The sequence below is a fragment of the Malus domestica genome, chromosome 04 (assembly GCF_042453785.1).
Source record: "Malus domestica chromosome 04, GDT2T_hap1".
In the NCBI taxonomy this organism is placed as follows: domain Eukaryota; kingdom Viridiplantae; phylum Streptophyta; class Magnoliopsida; order Rosales; family Rosaceae; genus Malus; species Malus domestica.
The window spans coordinates 8,622,430-8,640,530 of record NC_091664.1 but is presented as its reverse complement, the minus strand read 5'-3'; the positions used below and the strand labels follow the sequence as shown (position 1 = coordinate 8,640,530).

Here is an 18,101-nt window from a genome sequence, read left to right as displayed (position 1 = left end):
AAGCAACTCATCATTCATTCCACCAACCAGAAGACGAGTGGTACAACTTGTACATATAAACTCCTAGCATTCACAAACAATAAAAAACTCTCAAGCTTTACAACTCAACTACGGGAGCACTTATGCCTAACAAGAGTTATAGTCACTAACAAAGTCTTATTGCAAGCCATCAATGGCTTCAGTGCATGGTATACGAAGATCAAGCTCTTTAGCCCTCTTACATCTGCTTCAGACATTTCTCCTCTGCAACAATGCAAACACTACAACTCGTAGAAAGCTTCACACACTCTTGATCAAGACTGTTCGAAGCAAATTCAATTTATATGGTTCATCCAACCTTCAACTACTACAAGGTGTGGCTTGCATCACAATCTCTTACTCAACAGTGTGGAAGCAAAATTTGTATATGTTGTCTCTCCCACATTTTCAGTGTGGAAGCAAAATTTGTATATGTTGTCTCTCCCACATTTTCAAATTTCTAGTTTTCAAATTTTAAATTTCAACAACTTCAACAAATGAAGGTCAACTACAATTCTCAAAAGCTTCACTCTTGATCAAGATAGTGTGAAGCAAAATCAATTCATGGTACCCAACAAAACTTCAACCTCAAAGCTTCACCTACAAAGCTTCAACACAAAAGCTTCACCACAAAAACTTCAACAAATGGAGGGCAACTACAATTCTCAAAAGCTTCACACACTCTTGATCAAGACAGTGTGAAGCAAAACCAATTTATGGTGCCAACAAGAGCTTCATCAATGGAAGGCAACCACAATTCTCAAAAGCTTCACACTCTAGATCAAGATAGTGTGAAGCAAAACCAATTTATGGTGCCAACAAGAGCTTCAACAAAGAAGTTCAACCACAATTCTCAAAAGCTTCACACATTCTTAATCAAGACAGTGTGAAGCAAAACCAATTTATGGTGCTAACAAAAGCTTTATCAATGGAGGGCAACTACAATTCTCAAAAGCTTCACACTCTTGATCAAGACAGTGTGAAGCAAAACCAATTTATGGTGCCAACAAAAGCTTCATCAATAGAGGGCAACCACAAGTCTCAAAAGCTTCACACACTCTTGATCAAGACAGTGTGAAGCAAAACCAATTTATGGTGTCAACAAGAGCTTCATTAAAGGAGTTCAACCACAATTCTCAAAAGCTTCACACACTCTTGATCAAGACAGTGTGAAGCAAAACCAATTTATAGTGCCAACAAGAGTTTCATCAATAGAGGGCAACTACAATTCTCAAAAGCTTCACACTCTTGGTCAAGACAGTGTGAAGCAAAACCAATTTATGGTGTCAACAACAGCTTCATCAAAGGACTTCAACCATAATTTTCAAAAGCTTCACACACTCTTGATCAAGACAATGTGAAGCAAAACCAATTTATGGTGTCAACAAAAGCTTCTTCAAAGAAGTTCAACCATAATTCTCAAAAGCTTCACACACTCTTGATCAAGATAGTGTGAAGTAAAACCAATTTATGATGCCAACAAAAGCTTCATCAATGGAGGGCAATTACAATTCTCAAAAGCTTCACACTCTTGATCAAGACAGTGTGAAGCAAAACCAATTTATAATGCCAACAAAAGCTTCAACACAAAAGCTTCACCTCCAAAACTTCACCTACAAAGCTTCAACACAAAAGCTTCACCTACAAAGCTTTAACTCCAACGCTTCACCTACAAAAGCTTCAACACAAAAGCTCCACCTACAAAGTTTCAACACAAAAGTTTCACCTATAAAGCTTAAACTTCAAAGATTCACCTACAAAGCTTCAACACAAAAGCTTCACCTACAAAATTTCAACACAAAAACTTCACTTACAAAGCTTCAACACAAAAACTTCAACACAAAAGCTTCAACTCCAAAGCTTCAACTCCAAAGCTTCAACTACAAAGTTTCACCTACAAAAACTTTAACTCCAAAGCTTCAACACAAAAGCTTCACCTCCAAAGCTTCAACTCCAAAACTTCACCTACAAAAGTTTCAACTCCAAAGCTTCAACTTCAAAGCTTCAACACAAAAACTTCACCTACAAAGCTTCAACTCTAAAGCTTCACCTACAAAAGCTTCAACTTAAAAGCTTCACCTACAAAAACTTCAACTTAAAAGCTTCACCTACAAAGCTTCAACACAAAAGCTTCACCTACAAAGCTTTAACATCAAAGCTTCAACTACAAATGTCAAAAGCTTCGCACACTCTTGATCAAGATAGTGTGAAGCAAAATCAATTCTTGGTACCCAATAAAGCTTCAATCTCAAAGTTTCACCTACAAAGCTTCAACATCAAAGCTTCACCTATAAAGCTTAAATATATATAAATATATATATATATATATTTTCAAAAATTTGAAAATACGAAAATTTTAAAATTTTAAAAAAAGTCGAAATTAAAAAAAAAAAAAGTCTAGGTTTCCTCTTCTTTGGGCTTAACAACTTTCATAACAAATATATATGAAGGAGGAGTTTTGGGCTACCACTTAGAAAGGAAAATGGTGAAGTTTTGTTACTTTGGAAATTTGGCTATTAGCAAGACACCTTATTCGTCAACTCCCTCGCCCGGAGACTTGAGGGACTCTTACCATATGCTACTACACCTCGGTACTTGGAAGGTTCACGACTACTCAGTGACTTGGATCTTTCAAGTCTCCAACCGAGAAGTTTTCCTTACTTGGGAAATTAAGGAAGCACTACCTCAACCTACATGCTTCACTCATAAAACTTCAACATACAAACTTCAACAAAAAAAAAATTCAAAAAACTTAGTGAAGAATATTTTGGTGTATTTAACACAATACGTTGAAATGAAGCAAAACTTATTTATTGATATCTTCGATAAGTTACAAATATGTACATATACATGAATCAAAATAAACAAACAAGAGAGAACCCTCACAAAGGTTGCTCAGGAGAAGTCTCAGCAGTCGGTAGAGCCCCAAAAAGAGAAGGTACTGGAGGGTGATCATTCGAAGCCTTAATACTGGGCAGAACCTCAGAAGGAGGAGGCACCGGAGGTTGATTATTTGGAGCTTCATTACGTTATACAACCCCAGAAGACGAAGGCATAAATGCCTTTGGAACAAACCCACAAACCTCTGATGATCAAGTAAAATCTGACCATCAGATTCCTGCAGCTGGTCAAGCTTCATCTTCATGTTTGTAGCATAGTCATGTGCGAGCATGTGCAACTGTTTATTCTCATGCTTGAGCCTTTTAATTTCCTGTTTGAGACTTATCACTTCAGCCGCCAATGATTCAACTTGGCATGTTTGAGCAAATAGGCATTGGACCATATTAAACACAAAACCTGCACACTGAACACTGAGAGCCAGAGAATCCTTAATAGCCAACTCATCAGACCGTTTGGAAAGTAGTTTGTTATCTTTAAGAGAGAAGGTTCCTGGCCACCACCGCAGCGGTCATATCATTCTTTATCACAGAGTCCCCAACGATAAGAGTACCAATAAGGGATAAGAAGGATGGGCGCCATATGTTGTCTTAAGGAGGCATGACTGCCTCTTCACCAAAGTTAAAGTCAAAACGACGGTCGAATGGGCCAGATATTTTCAGAAATGATGAAGGAGAAATAAGGTCCAATAAATCTCTGAAGTACAAAAATAAGGGGAAAATTCCTACAAGCAATAACTCTCCGTACTTCTTGCACACAATTGATGCCCCTATAAAAGAAAGGGCAGCATGACCGTTTGTTCAAAAATCAAAGAGGCACCACTCTCCGGATTTCGAGAAGTAGATTTTCCTGAGTAAAATATGTCGACAATCCCCACACGCAACATCAGCTCCTCGAGTACCACAGATAACTTTACCAAAAATCTCTGACAAAGTTTAGACACATAAATTTTGAAGGTCCAGCTACCCTACCATTACCCACAAGGGTAAAGGAACAACACCACTACTTGATAACTGGAAAGTCCCTATGTGTGTCAACCTCCGTGCTCCGTGGCAAGGCAGACTGGCAAAAATGCTCAACATTTACTCACATAAAAAAAAACACTCCCAACAGGTTTACTTGCTCAAAAATCGAAGAGGCACCACTCCCCAAATCTCGAGAGCCAGACTCCAATCAAGATTGCTTTCTCAAAAATCAAAGAAGCACCGCTATCCGAATCTCGAGCCAGACTCCCACTAGGATTGCTTTCTCAAAAATCGAAAAAGCACCGCTCTCCGAATCTCGAGAGCCAGACTTCCACCAAGATTGCTTTCTCAAAAATCGAAGAGGCACCGCTATCCGAATCTCGAGAGCCAGATCCCTAACAGGATTGCTTGTTCAAAAACTAAAAAAGCACCACTCTCCGAACTTCAAGAGCCAGATTTGCTTGGATAAAATTTGTCTGCAATCTTCACACGCAACATCAGCTTTTCAGATACCACAGACCACTTTTTCAAAGTGCTATGACAAAGTTAAAACACATGAAGCTTGCAACTCCCACTACATTGTTATGACCAAGAAGAGTAAAGAAATAACATTACTACTTGTTGAGGAAACTCCTATATATGTCGACATCCATCCTCCACAGACAGGCAAACCTGCAAAAATGTTCAACCCTTCCTCGTATCTGAGAAGGCACTCCCAACGAAGCCTCTTGAAATACTCAGCTTTCTTCCCCCCAATAATACATCTGCAAATCAGCCACACCAAAGCAAGAGTATCTTATATCATCAGGGTCAAAAGCAAGAGTATCCCATATCATGCTTTTTCCCTGTCTTTTCTTTTGCCCTTGTTCTTACCTTCAAGATAAAAAGAAAGAGAGCAATCAGTCAGCACTTGGAATCAAGTTTCCAGTCAGGAAATGACTGCCTGGAACCCCTTGCCTAATTACTTACCTGGCATTACTTTCGAGTACTCATCTTCAACATCTTGTGCTTCCAAAAAAGATATCACATCTGCCTGAGGAACAGATAGGTCAAGTGAGAAGGATACAAGGAAACATGTGGAGACAAACGCAACAGAACACGTGCCGATTCATCTATTACTTTGTCAACAGCAAAAGTATCTCATATCATCAAGGTCAAACGCACTCTTGATTTGATGAACTTGTTTTGACCCGCAAATTCTTGAGTCGGCCTTATACTCTAGAGGAAACTAGAAAACCCTCCAGCCCAGTTCAAGAATAAGCATGTGGAAAGTTACTTCTTCAAAAGCAAAAATATCTCATATCATCTCTTCTCATTTTTCTTCTCTTTATCCTTTTTGTTGCCCTGCAAGATAGGGAGAATGAGAACAATCAGCCGGAACTCAAAATCAAACTTCTGATCTGTGACTGATTGCTTGGAACTCTGATTGCTTACCTTGTCTGTCACCTCTTTCGACAAATCTCCTCGCTCAAAAACTTGGGAGACTCCTACTATAGGGTTTGTATCACGCTTGACCAAGTTCGAAACTACAAGTAAGCTTCAAGTGAAATTGATACATTACTTTGTACATCTCCATCGATTAAATATACCAACCTTGGATAGAGGAAAAATACTTACAGAGAAGATGCCACATCTATCTATAAGACAGATAAAGCAAGTGAAAACGATACCACACTTCGATACTTAGAAGTTTCGTGATTACTCAGCGGCTTGGATTTTGCAAGTCCTTAATCGAAGAGCTTCCCTCACTCAGGAACTTAGGGAAGCACTATTTGTATCATACTTGACCAATCCCGAAACTACTGAGCACTGATCAACGTTATACCGTCAAGGATCCACAAGAGTTTCCCTCCAACCAAGAGGCCAATCACAGCGCGACACGTGTCAACACCAAGAGGTCAATCACAAGGCGACACATGTCAACATCAAAGGCCAATCACAACATAACATGTGTCAAGGCCAGAACAAAACTAAAAACTCTCTTCTATAAAAGGAGATCATTCTCCCACAATAATCCCTAATGTCATTTATACTAAATCATTCACTAATATTCACTAAATAAGAGCTTGAACCTATGTACTTGTGTAAACCCCTCACAATTAATGAGAACTCCTCTACTCCATGGACGTAACCAATCTGGGTGAACCACGTACATCTTATGTTTGCTTCCCTATCTCTATCCATTTACATACTTATACACACTAGTGACCGGAGCAATCTAGCAAAGTCCTCGCTGATTTTGTGCATATATTCATCCTAAAACTCAAGGCATCGCCCTAGCAAATAGAAATTAGTTACAAACCATAAAACAAAAATAATTTTATTAAAATAGAAAAATGATAAAAAGACACCTTAAATACAAAACATCAAAGCCTAGCTAAGTTCTCCCAATTGATCCGTTTGTTCTCCCCTCTCTAATGGCTAAATAGCCTTATTTATACTACTAGAAAATAAAATGAAAGTCTTTTAAAAACTAGGAAACATAATATAATAAGATAATTAGGAAATAAAAGGTTTCTTATTTAAACTGAAATTCGGACTTCTCAGAAAATTAGACTTTTGACCAACCCAATCAACTCTGATTTGGTACCAAAAGCTTCATTTTGAAAGCTAAAAACGTCCCTAACAAATCCTCAGAAGAAATCTTCCTCAAAATATGTCATCTTGACTAGGGGTGGGCACGAGCTGGGTCCAAATTTAGAGGAACATGACCCTACCCGTTATAAAATGTAATGGGTCGGGCCGGGTAGAGAGATTTTTAGTTTTGAAACCGAACCTAACCCGGCTCGTTTCAAACGGACCAGTCCAGGATGGGTCCACGGGTCCAACTCTATTTTTTTTTTCTTTCAAAAATACATTTTTATAAAACTGCAGTGTAGTGCACTGCAGCAGCACAGACGTTTTCAAAAATTCCAAGAGCTGTTTCAAGATTTAAGCTTCTGCACAGACAGATTACAAGAGCTATTCCAAATCAAAAAAAAAAACATAAACATTAAAACCGAAATAACATCCACATTAACATTTGCAATGACAGCAAACGTCCAACATCATTCGTCATTGAATCTGTAAGAAAAAGAATAACATCAAAATGACATACACCGCCCAATATGTTCACATTATAATTATTCAATCTGGAAGATTGTCAAGAGAAAGATAATAACTCGATAATAATTCAATCAAAATGTTGATGTGCCTTATTGTCAAGAAAGAGATAATGGATATTTATTAATCAAACAAAGAGAAATAGGTATTCTACAAACTGATCAACACAAAACAGAATCCAGAACTCAGGAATTGAGAAGAATCAAAACTTAAAGGAAATTTACCTGAAGAACTTTGAGCAAGACTGCAAGACAACTGGACAAGGGCCGCAATTGCATAATTTCTGGATTTGAATTGCATAATTCAGTCAAACTGATCAAAGCTATATGCTCGAGATAACATTCTCAATCAAATCTATCACTTGGCAGGTGTTTTTGAATTAAAAATCAGAACAATTGTGGTGAAGGCGAACACTGCTAATAATTACTAGTATTAGATCCATCAAAGAAACAAATTAGTTCAATCCATTCAAGAACTTAGCTTTTTGCTTCACTAAATTACATATATGCCAGTTTAAAGCGACAGATACTAAGAAACATCTGAAACAAAAACACTCAATACTCAAAACCATTTGAATTCTTATTACCCCATATCAATTCCACATATCCATCCACATCTCGCATGAACAAATACAAGTTTAATTCAATTAATTTTAAAACAAAATTTGATAAAAAAAATAATAAAGGGGAAAAAAGGGATTAAAGAGTAAAACAGATCTGATTAAAATTTGTAATAAAATTTGAAAAAATATGATAAATATGATGGTTCCCAAGATATCCGAAAACAAGTAGAGAAGAAAATGGGGGTTTGGTTTTTACCTGTGAGACTGAGTGCACCACAAGACTGCGCTGCGGAAATTGCGAGAGATATGACAAATCGAGAAGATGGGTGGTGGGGTGCTTGGGTTCTCTAAGTCTGGGATGTCGTCGAGGACTCGAGGAGGACAATCGAGGTTGCTGGGCCGTCATGGTGGTCGCCAGGGCCGTCGTGATGTCGGGGACGTGAAGAAGTTTGGTGATGTTCGTATTAGGGGTGAGAGAGTGAGAGAGTGAGAGAGTGAGAGTGAGAGAGAAAGGGGTGTGAGAGAAATGATAGACGTGAAGAAGTTTGCTGAACTTGGTGGGTTTCAGTTTGAAATAGAAGAAGGGAGAAGACTCTGGAAGCCTGTGAAGGTTTCGAAATATGAGAGGGAACATGCCCAATTTTGATTATATTCATTATAGGAATGGGCCATCCATTCATTCAAATAGAAACGGGCCGATCCGGGACCCGTGGGTCTGAAGACTTGGACCCGCCCCGCCCCTTTTATTTTTAAAAAAAAATTAGACCCGCGTCGAACGGTGATTACCCATCCCGATCCACAAGTCCTCTACCCGTTTGCCCACCCCTAATCTTGACCTCCAAAATACCTAAAACATCCAAAAACGTCAATCTAGGAAAGCTGCGTGCTGGATCTTTATTTCATTGCCACGGTTAAACAGCTTGGCAGAAAAATCTGGAATTTTGATACAAGAAAGAGTCACGAACATCCTTCAATTGGAATCACTCCAAAATTCATCCATTTGATCACTTTTTGCTCTAGAAGAAATCGAATGTCCTACATTGAAAATATATGATATAATATGGACTCATCAGTTATCCAACCGTTCATGTCTTTCTTTTATTTTGGTTGTGCGCCTGTACCCTGTGATATATATATCCAGTACTGCACTGGTAGTTTAATCCTTTTGCAATTATTTATATATTGTGCTCGATCTACAATGTTTGCAGAACTGACACCCCCGTTCCGTGGAACGCAGAGGTCCATTTGAGAGCTCACACGCCACTCAGCCACCGTCGAAACCTCTGGACTGCCTCTAAATTAATAAATTGAATAGGGAGTGTATGTAATAGACTAGCTAGATGTCACCGTAGTTGTCTTTTACTCTTAACAATTGAACGGGTGATTTGCGATTTGATCCAAACTCATTCATTATCTTAACGGGTGACTTACAAGTCTAACTGTTATCGACCTGACCCGATATATAAACCCTAATAAAAAAAACCTTTTTTTTTTTATTCAAGTCCATATATGTTAAATGATCAGTATGCATGTATGTGTAAAAACTTCAAACGCAACGGAATCGAAAGTAAGGGATGTGAGTGTAAGTTCTGAGACTTCGATCATATGGGAAACGTACCATCACCTTATATCAGTTCAGAACTACTTATTTGATTACATATCCCAATTTTCAAAAACTTCACTCAATCTTATCTAAGAACATTTCAATAATTCCTCAGAAAAGAAATAGTTGTCAATGCATAAGCCGATAGCGGGTGTCAGTGTTTACGTACGTTTACTGATCTTCAATGGAGGTTTGTATACTTTGGATTTCTGGGAAAATTGCAGAGAGAATGTAGAAGATGATGATGCGTGTTGAGTGAATATTCTATCATACAGAGTGTGTGATATTACCGTTGGAAATAGGAGGAAGAGAGATCCTTCTCTTAAAAATCAATCCTAGCCCGTCATATGTATCACCCTATGAGTTGAGGGCTAAAGAATTGGACCCCCTTTCACTGGAAGAAGCATTCGAGCTTTTCTGCCAAGGCGTCGCGGATTATGGACCATTCTGGGACCATGTACTAGGGTTTTGGAAAGCAAGAATTGGAGTCTCCTGAGAAAGTATTATTCTTTAAGTATGAGACTATGAAGCAGGAGCCGGTTCTTTATGTGAAGAGATTGGCTGCGTTCGTCGGTCAGCCTTTTTCAGCGGAGGAAGAGAGCGAAGGGGTGGTGGATCAAATCATAAAGCTTTGCAGTTTTCAGCATTTGAGCAGTTTGGAGATTAAAAAAACCGCCCAGCTCCAAGAGCCGAATGCTAGTAGCCGCAAGTTCGTTGTTAATAAAAGGTTCTGGGTTGACATTTGGTTGAATTTCAATGCATGTGAAGTCAATTTAGTTGTGAATTATTGACATTTGGTTGAGGAAACAAAAGTGTTCTCTCACAAATATATTGTGCTGTAACTATTTACAGATCTACTGTACGAGGTTGCGTCAATTTAGTCCTTGTACTTAAAAAATTCACTCTTGGTCGTGTCTTGTCACTTTCAATAGTCTTTTGTTGCTCTCCTTCCTTTTTTCTTGGCATGGTATCCATGACTTTCGTCAACTATCTGCATAACACTTGAATGCTTTCTTCGCCCATGCTTGTGCTTGTCTTTATGGACATGGTGAAGATGGTAGTAATAATCGCTGCCTCTTTCAAGCTGGTTATGCCTGTAATCGTGGTGAATGTTTCTTCGCTTATAGTGAGAACCATGCTTGTGGTGCGTCGCTTCATGCCCATGATGTTTAAGAGCATGAGTGCGTGGGCGGTCTACGTCAACTCTGTGCTTTCGATAATCCTTGCTGTGCTGAGTACCATCCCAAAAATGATCTTCCCACCAATCGTATATAGGATCAAAAAGTCCCTTTTGGTGTAGAAGCCACAGAAGCACAAGCACTGCACCTCAACTTCGAATATGTCATGCGCTTATTGCATCTATAAAATCATACGCTTATATGTAAGTTTACTGAGAAATTAGGTTTACCTGTTGGAAAAATTGCCAAGAGTAGACCAAACATCACAATCCAACTCATGCATATGTACTGTATGTGGCACCTGAAGTCAAAGAATCCAGAGCATTTCCTTCTGCACACGTAAAGAGAGAAATCAATGAGATTTCATAAAAATCACAAGATTGTTAAAATGTATAGAAATTAACGACGGTTATAATGCAATCCATGTTTGAAAGGTTGGAGAGAAAAGGAGTCAATCAAAGAACCATTAATTGAGAACGTGAATTTAGAGAACACCAAAGTTCAAAAATGAATCAGGCAAGTACCTGCAAGTTTTTCCAGTGACGAAATCCACCAAAACATTCCACAGATTGTTCCAAATACTTTCCATAGATTCAAAAAAACTGGCTGTGCCATTCTTTGGTGGACTAAAGGGATTACCCTGCCGAAATGAATGACTCCAGTGGTTTCATTAATCATATGAATCAATAGCCACAAGGTTTATATTACTTCAAAAGTATTCAGGCTTCAAAAAAAGAACATGCTGATATATTAGACCTAAACTGCCTCATATATTGATTCAACTCAACCTGTGTTCCATTATCCAGGACGGTAGATGTTGTAGAAAATTGGCACTCGGCTCTATCTACTTCTTTATATTCTGAGTCCTTTAGAATAGCTGTGCATTCAAACCCAAAAGTTAGTCCTATCATTATAAGTTTAGGCCATTCTATCATCTGTGTGAACCGCTGCTCATCTTACCCGCGCATACGTACTTTGCAGCTTGATCAGTTGGTGGGTAAAGTTTGAAGGATCGGGTTGACATTTCTTTTGGCTTCATAATAAAGAATTGTTCCTGCGAAACAATATCCTTTATAAATACATAGTCATTGATCACGTTTAAAACTAAGAACAAGAGCACTAGGGAAAAGCGTACCTCCATAAGGGTGACATCACTAGAGCAATCAAACTGCAAGACGGGAAAATTCATCAGATCTGAAACTGCATATTGTAACAGCCATTCACTGAAGTTGTAGACAAAAATACTTCATTGAAGCTGTAAGTAGATGTAGTAGGGCATGCTCTCAAATTCTTATAAGCAATGGTGTTTGATTTTTTTAACCTTTTAACAAATAGAAAATAAAAATTATAGAACTTAGAGGACCAATAAATAACACATGAATTTCTTCATGTGCAGTAATCACAACCAAGTTTAAGATCTACATAAAGAAAATTAAAAGCACACCGTTAAGCTATACGATGCTTCCACTTCACCAGTATTGGTGGTTGTTATTGTCGCAGTTCCAAATTGAGTAAGGGCCTCAAATGTTGGGACATTGATGCTTAAGATTTTCCCAGGACTCCTACAAATATATACAACAGCCGCCCGCGATTAGTTTTAGATGTCAAAGTTGAAGACACCATTTTATCATCAAACAACCACTAGATTCAAAAAACTTAAGCCATTAATGAATGGATTAACAGTGTAATACCCTCCCTCATATGTACATTGAGAGGCAAACAGATGCTGATAGAGAGAACATACAAAGACTAAGGTAAAGTGTTTAAGGAAAATAATAAAAACTTTGAAAAATGAATAGCCCAAAAAAGTACAAACCTTTGGTAGACATATTCTACATCGTCAGCACTTAATTCTATCAAGAGATTTGTATTAATAACTTCAGCGACCCCTATGGAGAACGAATGAGTCCCGGCATTCTGCATACGATCAGAAAAATGATAAGTAAATCCAAACTATATAAATCCTTGTGAATGTTCTTCTAAAATTGCTGAAACATAACTGGATGCTGGTTTATCCTTTCAAACCTTCCTTCCACCCCATAAAGTGGCAACTGATTCCTTTGAATTCGGTTCTGGTCAGCCTGTCAGAATAAGAACATTTTCACCAGTTTCATACCAACTATAAATAACTATAGACCAAGTACATAACCAAGACTATCTGAAATATCTCATTATACAGAAGGAAAGAAACTCCTGCTTACCTAATAAGTATCTACAATAGAACATAAATTCAACATTGTTTAAGTGAAGACCAGTAGAGCAAGTATGCAACTTTCATGCACATTTTGGAGAAAAACAATTTTACACAAATACCAAGAATATCAATACCAGTTAGTACCTATAGAAATACCATTTAACAACGATAAGAGAAGACTAAAATTATGAGCATATGCCAGAAAAGATGGAGATTTCAGGCTGGATATACAAACCACCCAGTAATTCCATATTTGATTATGCAAGCAACTCCAGAGCGGCGAAGAGCAAAAGTTTGGTTGCCCATTGAAAGCCTCATAACTGACACCAATTTTGTTACATTCAAGACCGTCTAAAGAAAATCGAACTCTTTCCAGCAGCATCCACATAGAAAAGTTCCTCCCCATATCCTGGGGTTGACCAGGGCCCGGCTTCCACAAAATTAAGAGGAAACTCTCAGCAATATAAGAAAATCCTAAGATGCAGAACTGGAATTCAGAAAAAAAATTAATAGACCAGCTTAATCACTTCTAAGAACTTTCATATTATCTAGTCTCATAGCAGATGCTAATGACAATTACATCAGTGCAGCAAGCATACCTGCCTTGGGATTACGAGGTAGAAATCCTCCAATGATGGTATATTTGTGTAACCAACAAAATCTCCAATAAGATTAACTCGTAAAAAATTATCATTGGATATGGCTGTTCTGTTTTCAGGACCAACAAGCACTTCCTGGTGGCAAATAAAGTATACATAAATCTTGGTTATGAAATTAAATTGTACACTTACTATAAGCAACATAAGAGGATGAAATACTGTCAAGTAAAAGAGAATAGGGAAATTTGTTCTACAAGGAACGGAAAACTGTATAAAGTCCAGCATGAACATTAAACGAACTCTAATTTTCAGCACCACAGCCAAAATACAAGATTCAATCACATGTACAAGATCAAATCAGGTTATTTACAATGAATAATTGTTTATGGCATGAACAAGGACTTTATATTACAAGAAATGGATATGTTATATGCATTTGGAAAGGAAACATACCGAAACTGTAGAACCTGTCTTCACCTGAATTAGAACACTGAATCCCACTGACCGCTGTCCAATAGCAAAAACATGGAACCTAAATGGTTTAAAATAAATAATAAATTCACTTATTGAATAATGAAATTACGGGATGAATAAACACGAACATCAAAAAGGAAATATATTGTCCATGTGAAATTGTTTATATTCTGTAGCTTCCATCACTTGTGTTGCCAAAACAAACAATTATTGCATGTAAAATAATTTCGAACTCTCAGTAATCTTAGTTCAAGCTAAAAAGAAAAATCAAGTGTCTTCATATGATTTATAATTGACGGGTCACTTAACAATAAAAATGTATCAAATATCACAGATTCATGAAAAATGATGAATATGGTATCAATATTACGAAGAAAACAAAAGGAATATGGAAACAAATAAAATTTTACACAACTACAACTCTACTACCAAGAAAAATGACCTAGCCTCATATATTGCAGTATACACCCACCTCATTTCACCTATATTCAAAAATATCAGAGGGCTATGGCATATCTGCTAGAACTTATCAAAAATCAATTATCAACAGTCCAAGAAAAACCATAAGTACAGTGAAGAACTTAGTACTTAGTGCAAGGACCTTACCAGTCACCCGGGAAACGAACACAGTGGGCAGTATTGGCTTTTCCCTTCATCAACTTGTCAACTAACAAAGAGAAAGTTGCAAATTCAATACCACAAGACCGTAAGAGGCATCATGCATGTACAGTTCAAGAAAAAAGAAACAAATTGAAAAGCACGTACAAACATTTCCGCATGATGAAGGTACCCTCCGCTGAGGCCCACAAGGACAGCATATTGGCTACAGAGAATAAAACAGACATAATGGGAGAAGAGTGTACATCACAAACTGATTAAAGAAAAAATATATGATAAATAAGAACTATTAAGTGTCAATAGACTACAGAACATATAACTCACGACATATGGCATTCCATTTCACCAAGGGCGATATACTACAAACTGTCAGTGACCTTAGAACATAAGCTAAATAGCAAAAGTGTAAGTAATCACAGAAAATAACCATATGGAACAAACATTGTTATGGGATGTACTTCAATAGTATGGGAACATGGAGAAAGGATCAAGAATGGACAACTTAATTGTCTCGTTGATGCCACAAGGCCAAATATGTGTATGTAGGATGCTATAAATCCCCTGATCTATAGGAAGGAATGAAAGAATAAAAGGAAAGAAAAATCACAGGGTATGGATCCATAACAATTAACCCTATAACGAGACAGTGACAACTGATTAAGAGATAAATTTTCTGGACACTTGATGGACATTGAAATCACTGTTACATAGATATTGTGGACAATTTTATGATACATCAAAACATTGATTATGAGGAAATTCATCAAATCTTTTCTGTCCAGTTCGAATATGTTAATACGAGTGGGTAAGTTTCATGTGATTCCTCACTTATCAAAGCATCACATAACACATGCCTATCAAAGCAAAGAACATGTTCGAAGGACAATGTACTGAAACTGAGGTGGGTATTCAATACAAATCCTAAGGTTTACATAGTACAATGTTGTATGATCATACCATACATATTGCAGTTAAAATTGCAAGCCGGCATTTAGGAAGCAAATAAAGAAATAAACTGCTACGAAAGACTCAAAAATACTACTGGTACACATAAAAGTGATAACTTTGAAAGTATCTTAGAAATGATACCTCAGTGTGTTCAACAACGTGACCATTTTCATCTCGTAACCTACAGAACAAACAAAAAAGGTCCACTGGTCATGTTTATAGGCACGGTAAAGAAAACGACATTTGTCTAAAAGTGCAAGATACCCCCTCTCTAAACAAAATACATCTTCTTCTCAGTCAACATTTTAGTTAAAACAATTTAAATTCAACGCCTAATCCTAACTTTAACATCATGCATAATCCCAACTAACTCACACCAACCAAAACCCAAAGACAATATTTTTCTTTTTCGAACGAAAATTTTATAACTGTCAAATAAAAAAGAGTGGGAAAAAATAAAGGCTAAAAGATTGTTTGCCTCTCACATATCTTCACAACTTTGGCATCTGCATCTGGCTCGCATTTGCGGGTTTTAACATAATACTCTTCGGGTTTATAGGCGACATCCTGTTCAAATGTCACAAGAAAAAATCACAAAATGCGTTGAAATTGCATTCAAATTACCAATTCAACAATAAAATTTCGGCTTCCTAACCCGTATGTAAGTAAGCTCGTACAAGGCATAAGCTGCGGATTTGTTCACGGTCAGAACAGGCGGTATCCGGAAAGTCTGCATCTTCTGACTCGAATTCTCCTCCACCTCCACAATTTCCGCAACAATCGATGCCTCTCCGCCACTCTGCGAATCCATACAGGAATCCACTGTTACTACAACACTTGAATTTCAAAAACTGAAAATCCGAAAAGAAAGGGGGAAATGAAATTAGGGTTTTCTATTTACCGCGCCGCTAGGAACGGCCATGTTGAGGACGATCTTTTTGGTGCAGTTCAAGTTTCCGGAATCGGAGTTCTTCTCGCACTTCTCGAGCTTCGATTTCGAAAGAATCTGAACCGCAACGACTTCGTTGGGAGTGAGAAAATGGACGACGCAGATGAGGATGAGGAAGAGGAGGGTTGCGTGCCCTAATTTCAGCGCTTGGATTAACATCGTTTCTGTGATTTGGGAGTGTGTGAGAGGGGGAGACGGAGGAGAAGGGCGGTTTTTTTGGTGGGGGGTTGGTTGGGGAGGGCGGGTAGAGGTTTGGTTTTGAAACTAAAACAAACGGTTTCGTCATTTTGAAAAAAAAAAACGGTTGGATTTGGATCTGCAAAATCTTGATCGACGGCCCTGGATCAGTGAAGCGATTTTGATGGGAACCATAACATAACGGCCTCGTTTGCTCTACTGCTCTTGCATAGTATAGTATATGCCCACACACAAGGTGTGAAATATTGTAGTTTGGTCGTCAAAATTGAAAGAGAGAGGAAGCGAATGAGAGATAATGTGGGAGTGAGGAGTGAGGAGTGAGGAGTGAGGAGAGAGTAAGAGAGGAAGAGAGGGAGAGAGGTTGTTCTTTATTTTTATTTTTTTAAATTAGAGATAATAAACTTACATGTATGTGAGGTTTAAAAAAAATAGCAAAATTTTGTTTGTGAAAACACGTTAATGTGCTTAATTTTTTTGTTGTGATAAAAGACAAAGATGTCTTTTCATCCTGTTTTGGTTGACAAAGAGAGTTTTATTAATGTAGTTTTAGATGATTGTTGACACACCCCATCCCGAAGGAGGGCATGCTGGCCGTCACGTGAGAGTGACGTAACCATTTACACAGTTCGAAAGCTTTAAAGAATACAATTACTAAGATATAACACCCGATGGTGAATCCTACTTTTGTAAATTCTGTCAGAACACCGTTGGATTCCTCGTGGGCACCAAAGCTCTGCTAACTTGAACCTGGAGGGGCGCAAAACAAAATTGAGTGGGTCAGCAAAACAAAGCCTTTCGAAAACCTTTCATTTAAATAATTTCTAACCCCTCGCCGTAAAACCTGTATACTTTCCCAGAAATTTATTATAAAAACATAAATATATAAATCATCAAAACTCAGCTCACGATCTATCAACATAACATTTCAGAAAGAATATGCCATGCCATGCCAAAATATAATATGAATGCATCGATGTAAATCAGGTGAAATAATAAATCAACCGGAGACCCTACAGTGGTCTTGTACGGCTGATTCTATAGCTCAATATCCCATCCAGCCGGAGTCACCAACTGTGACCTGTACAGCCCTGCTGGAGTCACCAACTGTGACCTGTATGGCACTACACTGCGCGTAAGTCGGAACTACCTATAGTAGTCTGTACGACTAAGATGGTGAAATAATACGCTCTAGTGCTTCTCTCATCAATCATCTGTGCACATAATCTAAGGTCACCTACCAGTCGGAACCCCTCTAATGGTCTGTACGACTGGCATGTCGGAACCCTCTCATGGTTTGTACGACATACACCTACTTGGATCCAAGGTGAGCGTGCGGTGCGGTGAATAATATAAGCACTAACACCAGGGGTGCAGGTTATGAGCTCTCAACACAATTCACATCAATAAATCGTATGAATAATGTAAAAACTCACATGTGCATCCACAGCGTCAATTCACATATATATGCATCAATTATCAATTCAAATATCTCATCAATTGCATGCATGGCATTTTAAAACATATTTTCATATAAATGCATTTTCTGGGAAAAACAGTAGTATATAGGTAATACGAAACAAAACTGCCCACTCACCTGGAATTCGCCCTACAACTCCCTAGCACAACACATCAAGGCGTCATGACGATCGGCGCCTAGAACAATAATCAAATCCAACCTCAGAATTCATATCAATAGAATATAACTTATATAAAACACGTCACTACACAGTTCGATCCGGAAGATCTGCAACTCAGATTTCCAATTCATAACTTCCAGAGGTCCACAATATATCCC

At 37.9% G+C, this 18,101-nt stretch overlaps 1 protein-coding gene across 4 annotated transcripts; it reads right to left on the bottom strand.

Moving 5' to 3' along the window:
• Window positions 1–9,911: 9,911 nt before the first annotated feature.
• Window positions 9,912–16,646, bottom strand: LOC103433059 (protein HAPLESS 2). 4 transcript variants are annotated; one of them, XM_029101016.2, is made up of 18 exons: window positions 16,061–16,646; window positions 15,815–15,958; window positions 15,638–15,726; window positions 15,301–15,340; window positions 14,359–14,416; window positions 14,200–14,260; window positions 13,573–13,651; window positions 13,120–13,254; window positions 12,756–12,950; window positions 12,327–12,407; window positions 12,143–12,243; window positions 11,771–11,888; window positions 11,462–11,494; window positions 11,287–11,380; window positions 11,115–11,203; window positions 10,851–10,966; window positions 10,557–10,657; window positions 9,912–10,468 (listed from the first exon to the last, which is right to left on the bottom strand). In XM_029101016.2, exons 1-18 carry the CDS (start codon window positions 16,265–16,267, stop codon window positions 10,074–10,076), a joined length of 2,136 nt encoding a protein of 711 aa, XP_028956849.1. In that variant the 5' UTR covers window positions 16,268–16,646; the 3' UTR covers window positions 9,912–10,073. The 4 variants fall into 4 exon arrangements, with proteins under 4 accessions (XP_028956849.1, XP_028956848.1, XP_028956851.1 ...); XM_029101015.2 differs by having other exon boundaries at window positions 12,756–13,007; window positions 16,061–16,384; XM_029101018.2 differs by having other exon boundaries at window positions 12,756–13,007; window positions 15,645–15,726; window positions 16,061–16,368.
• Between the last annotated feature and the right edge of the window lie 1,455 nt (window positions 16,647–18,101).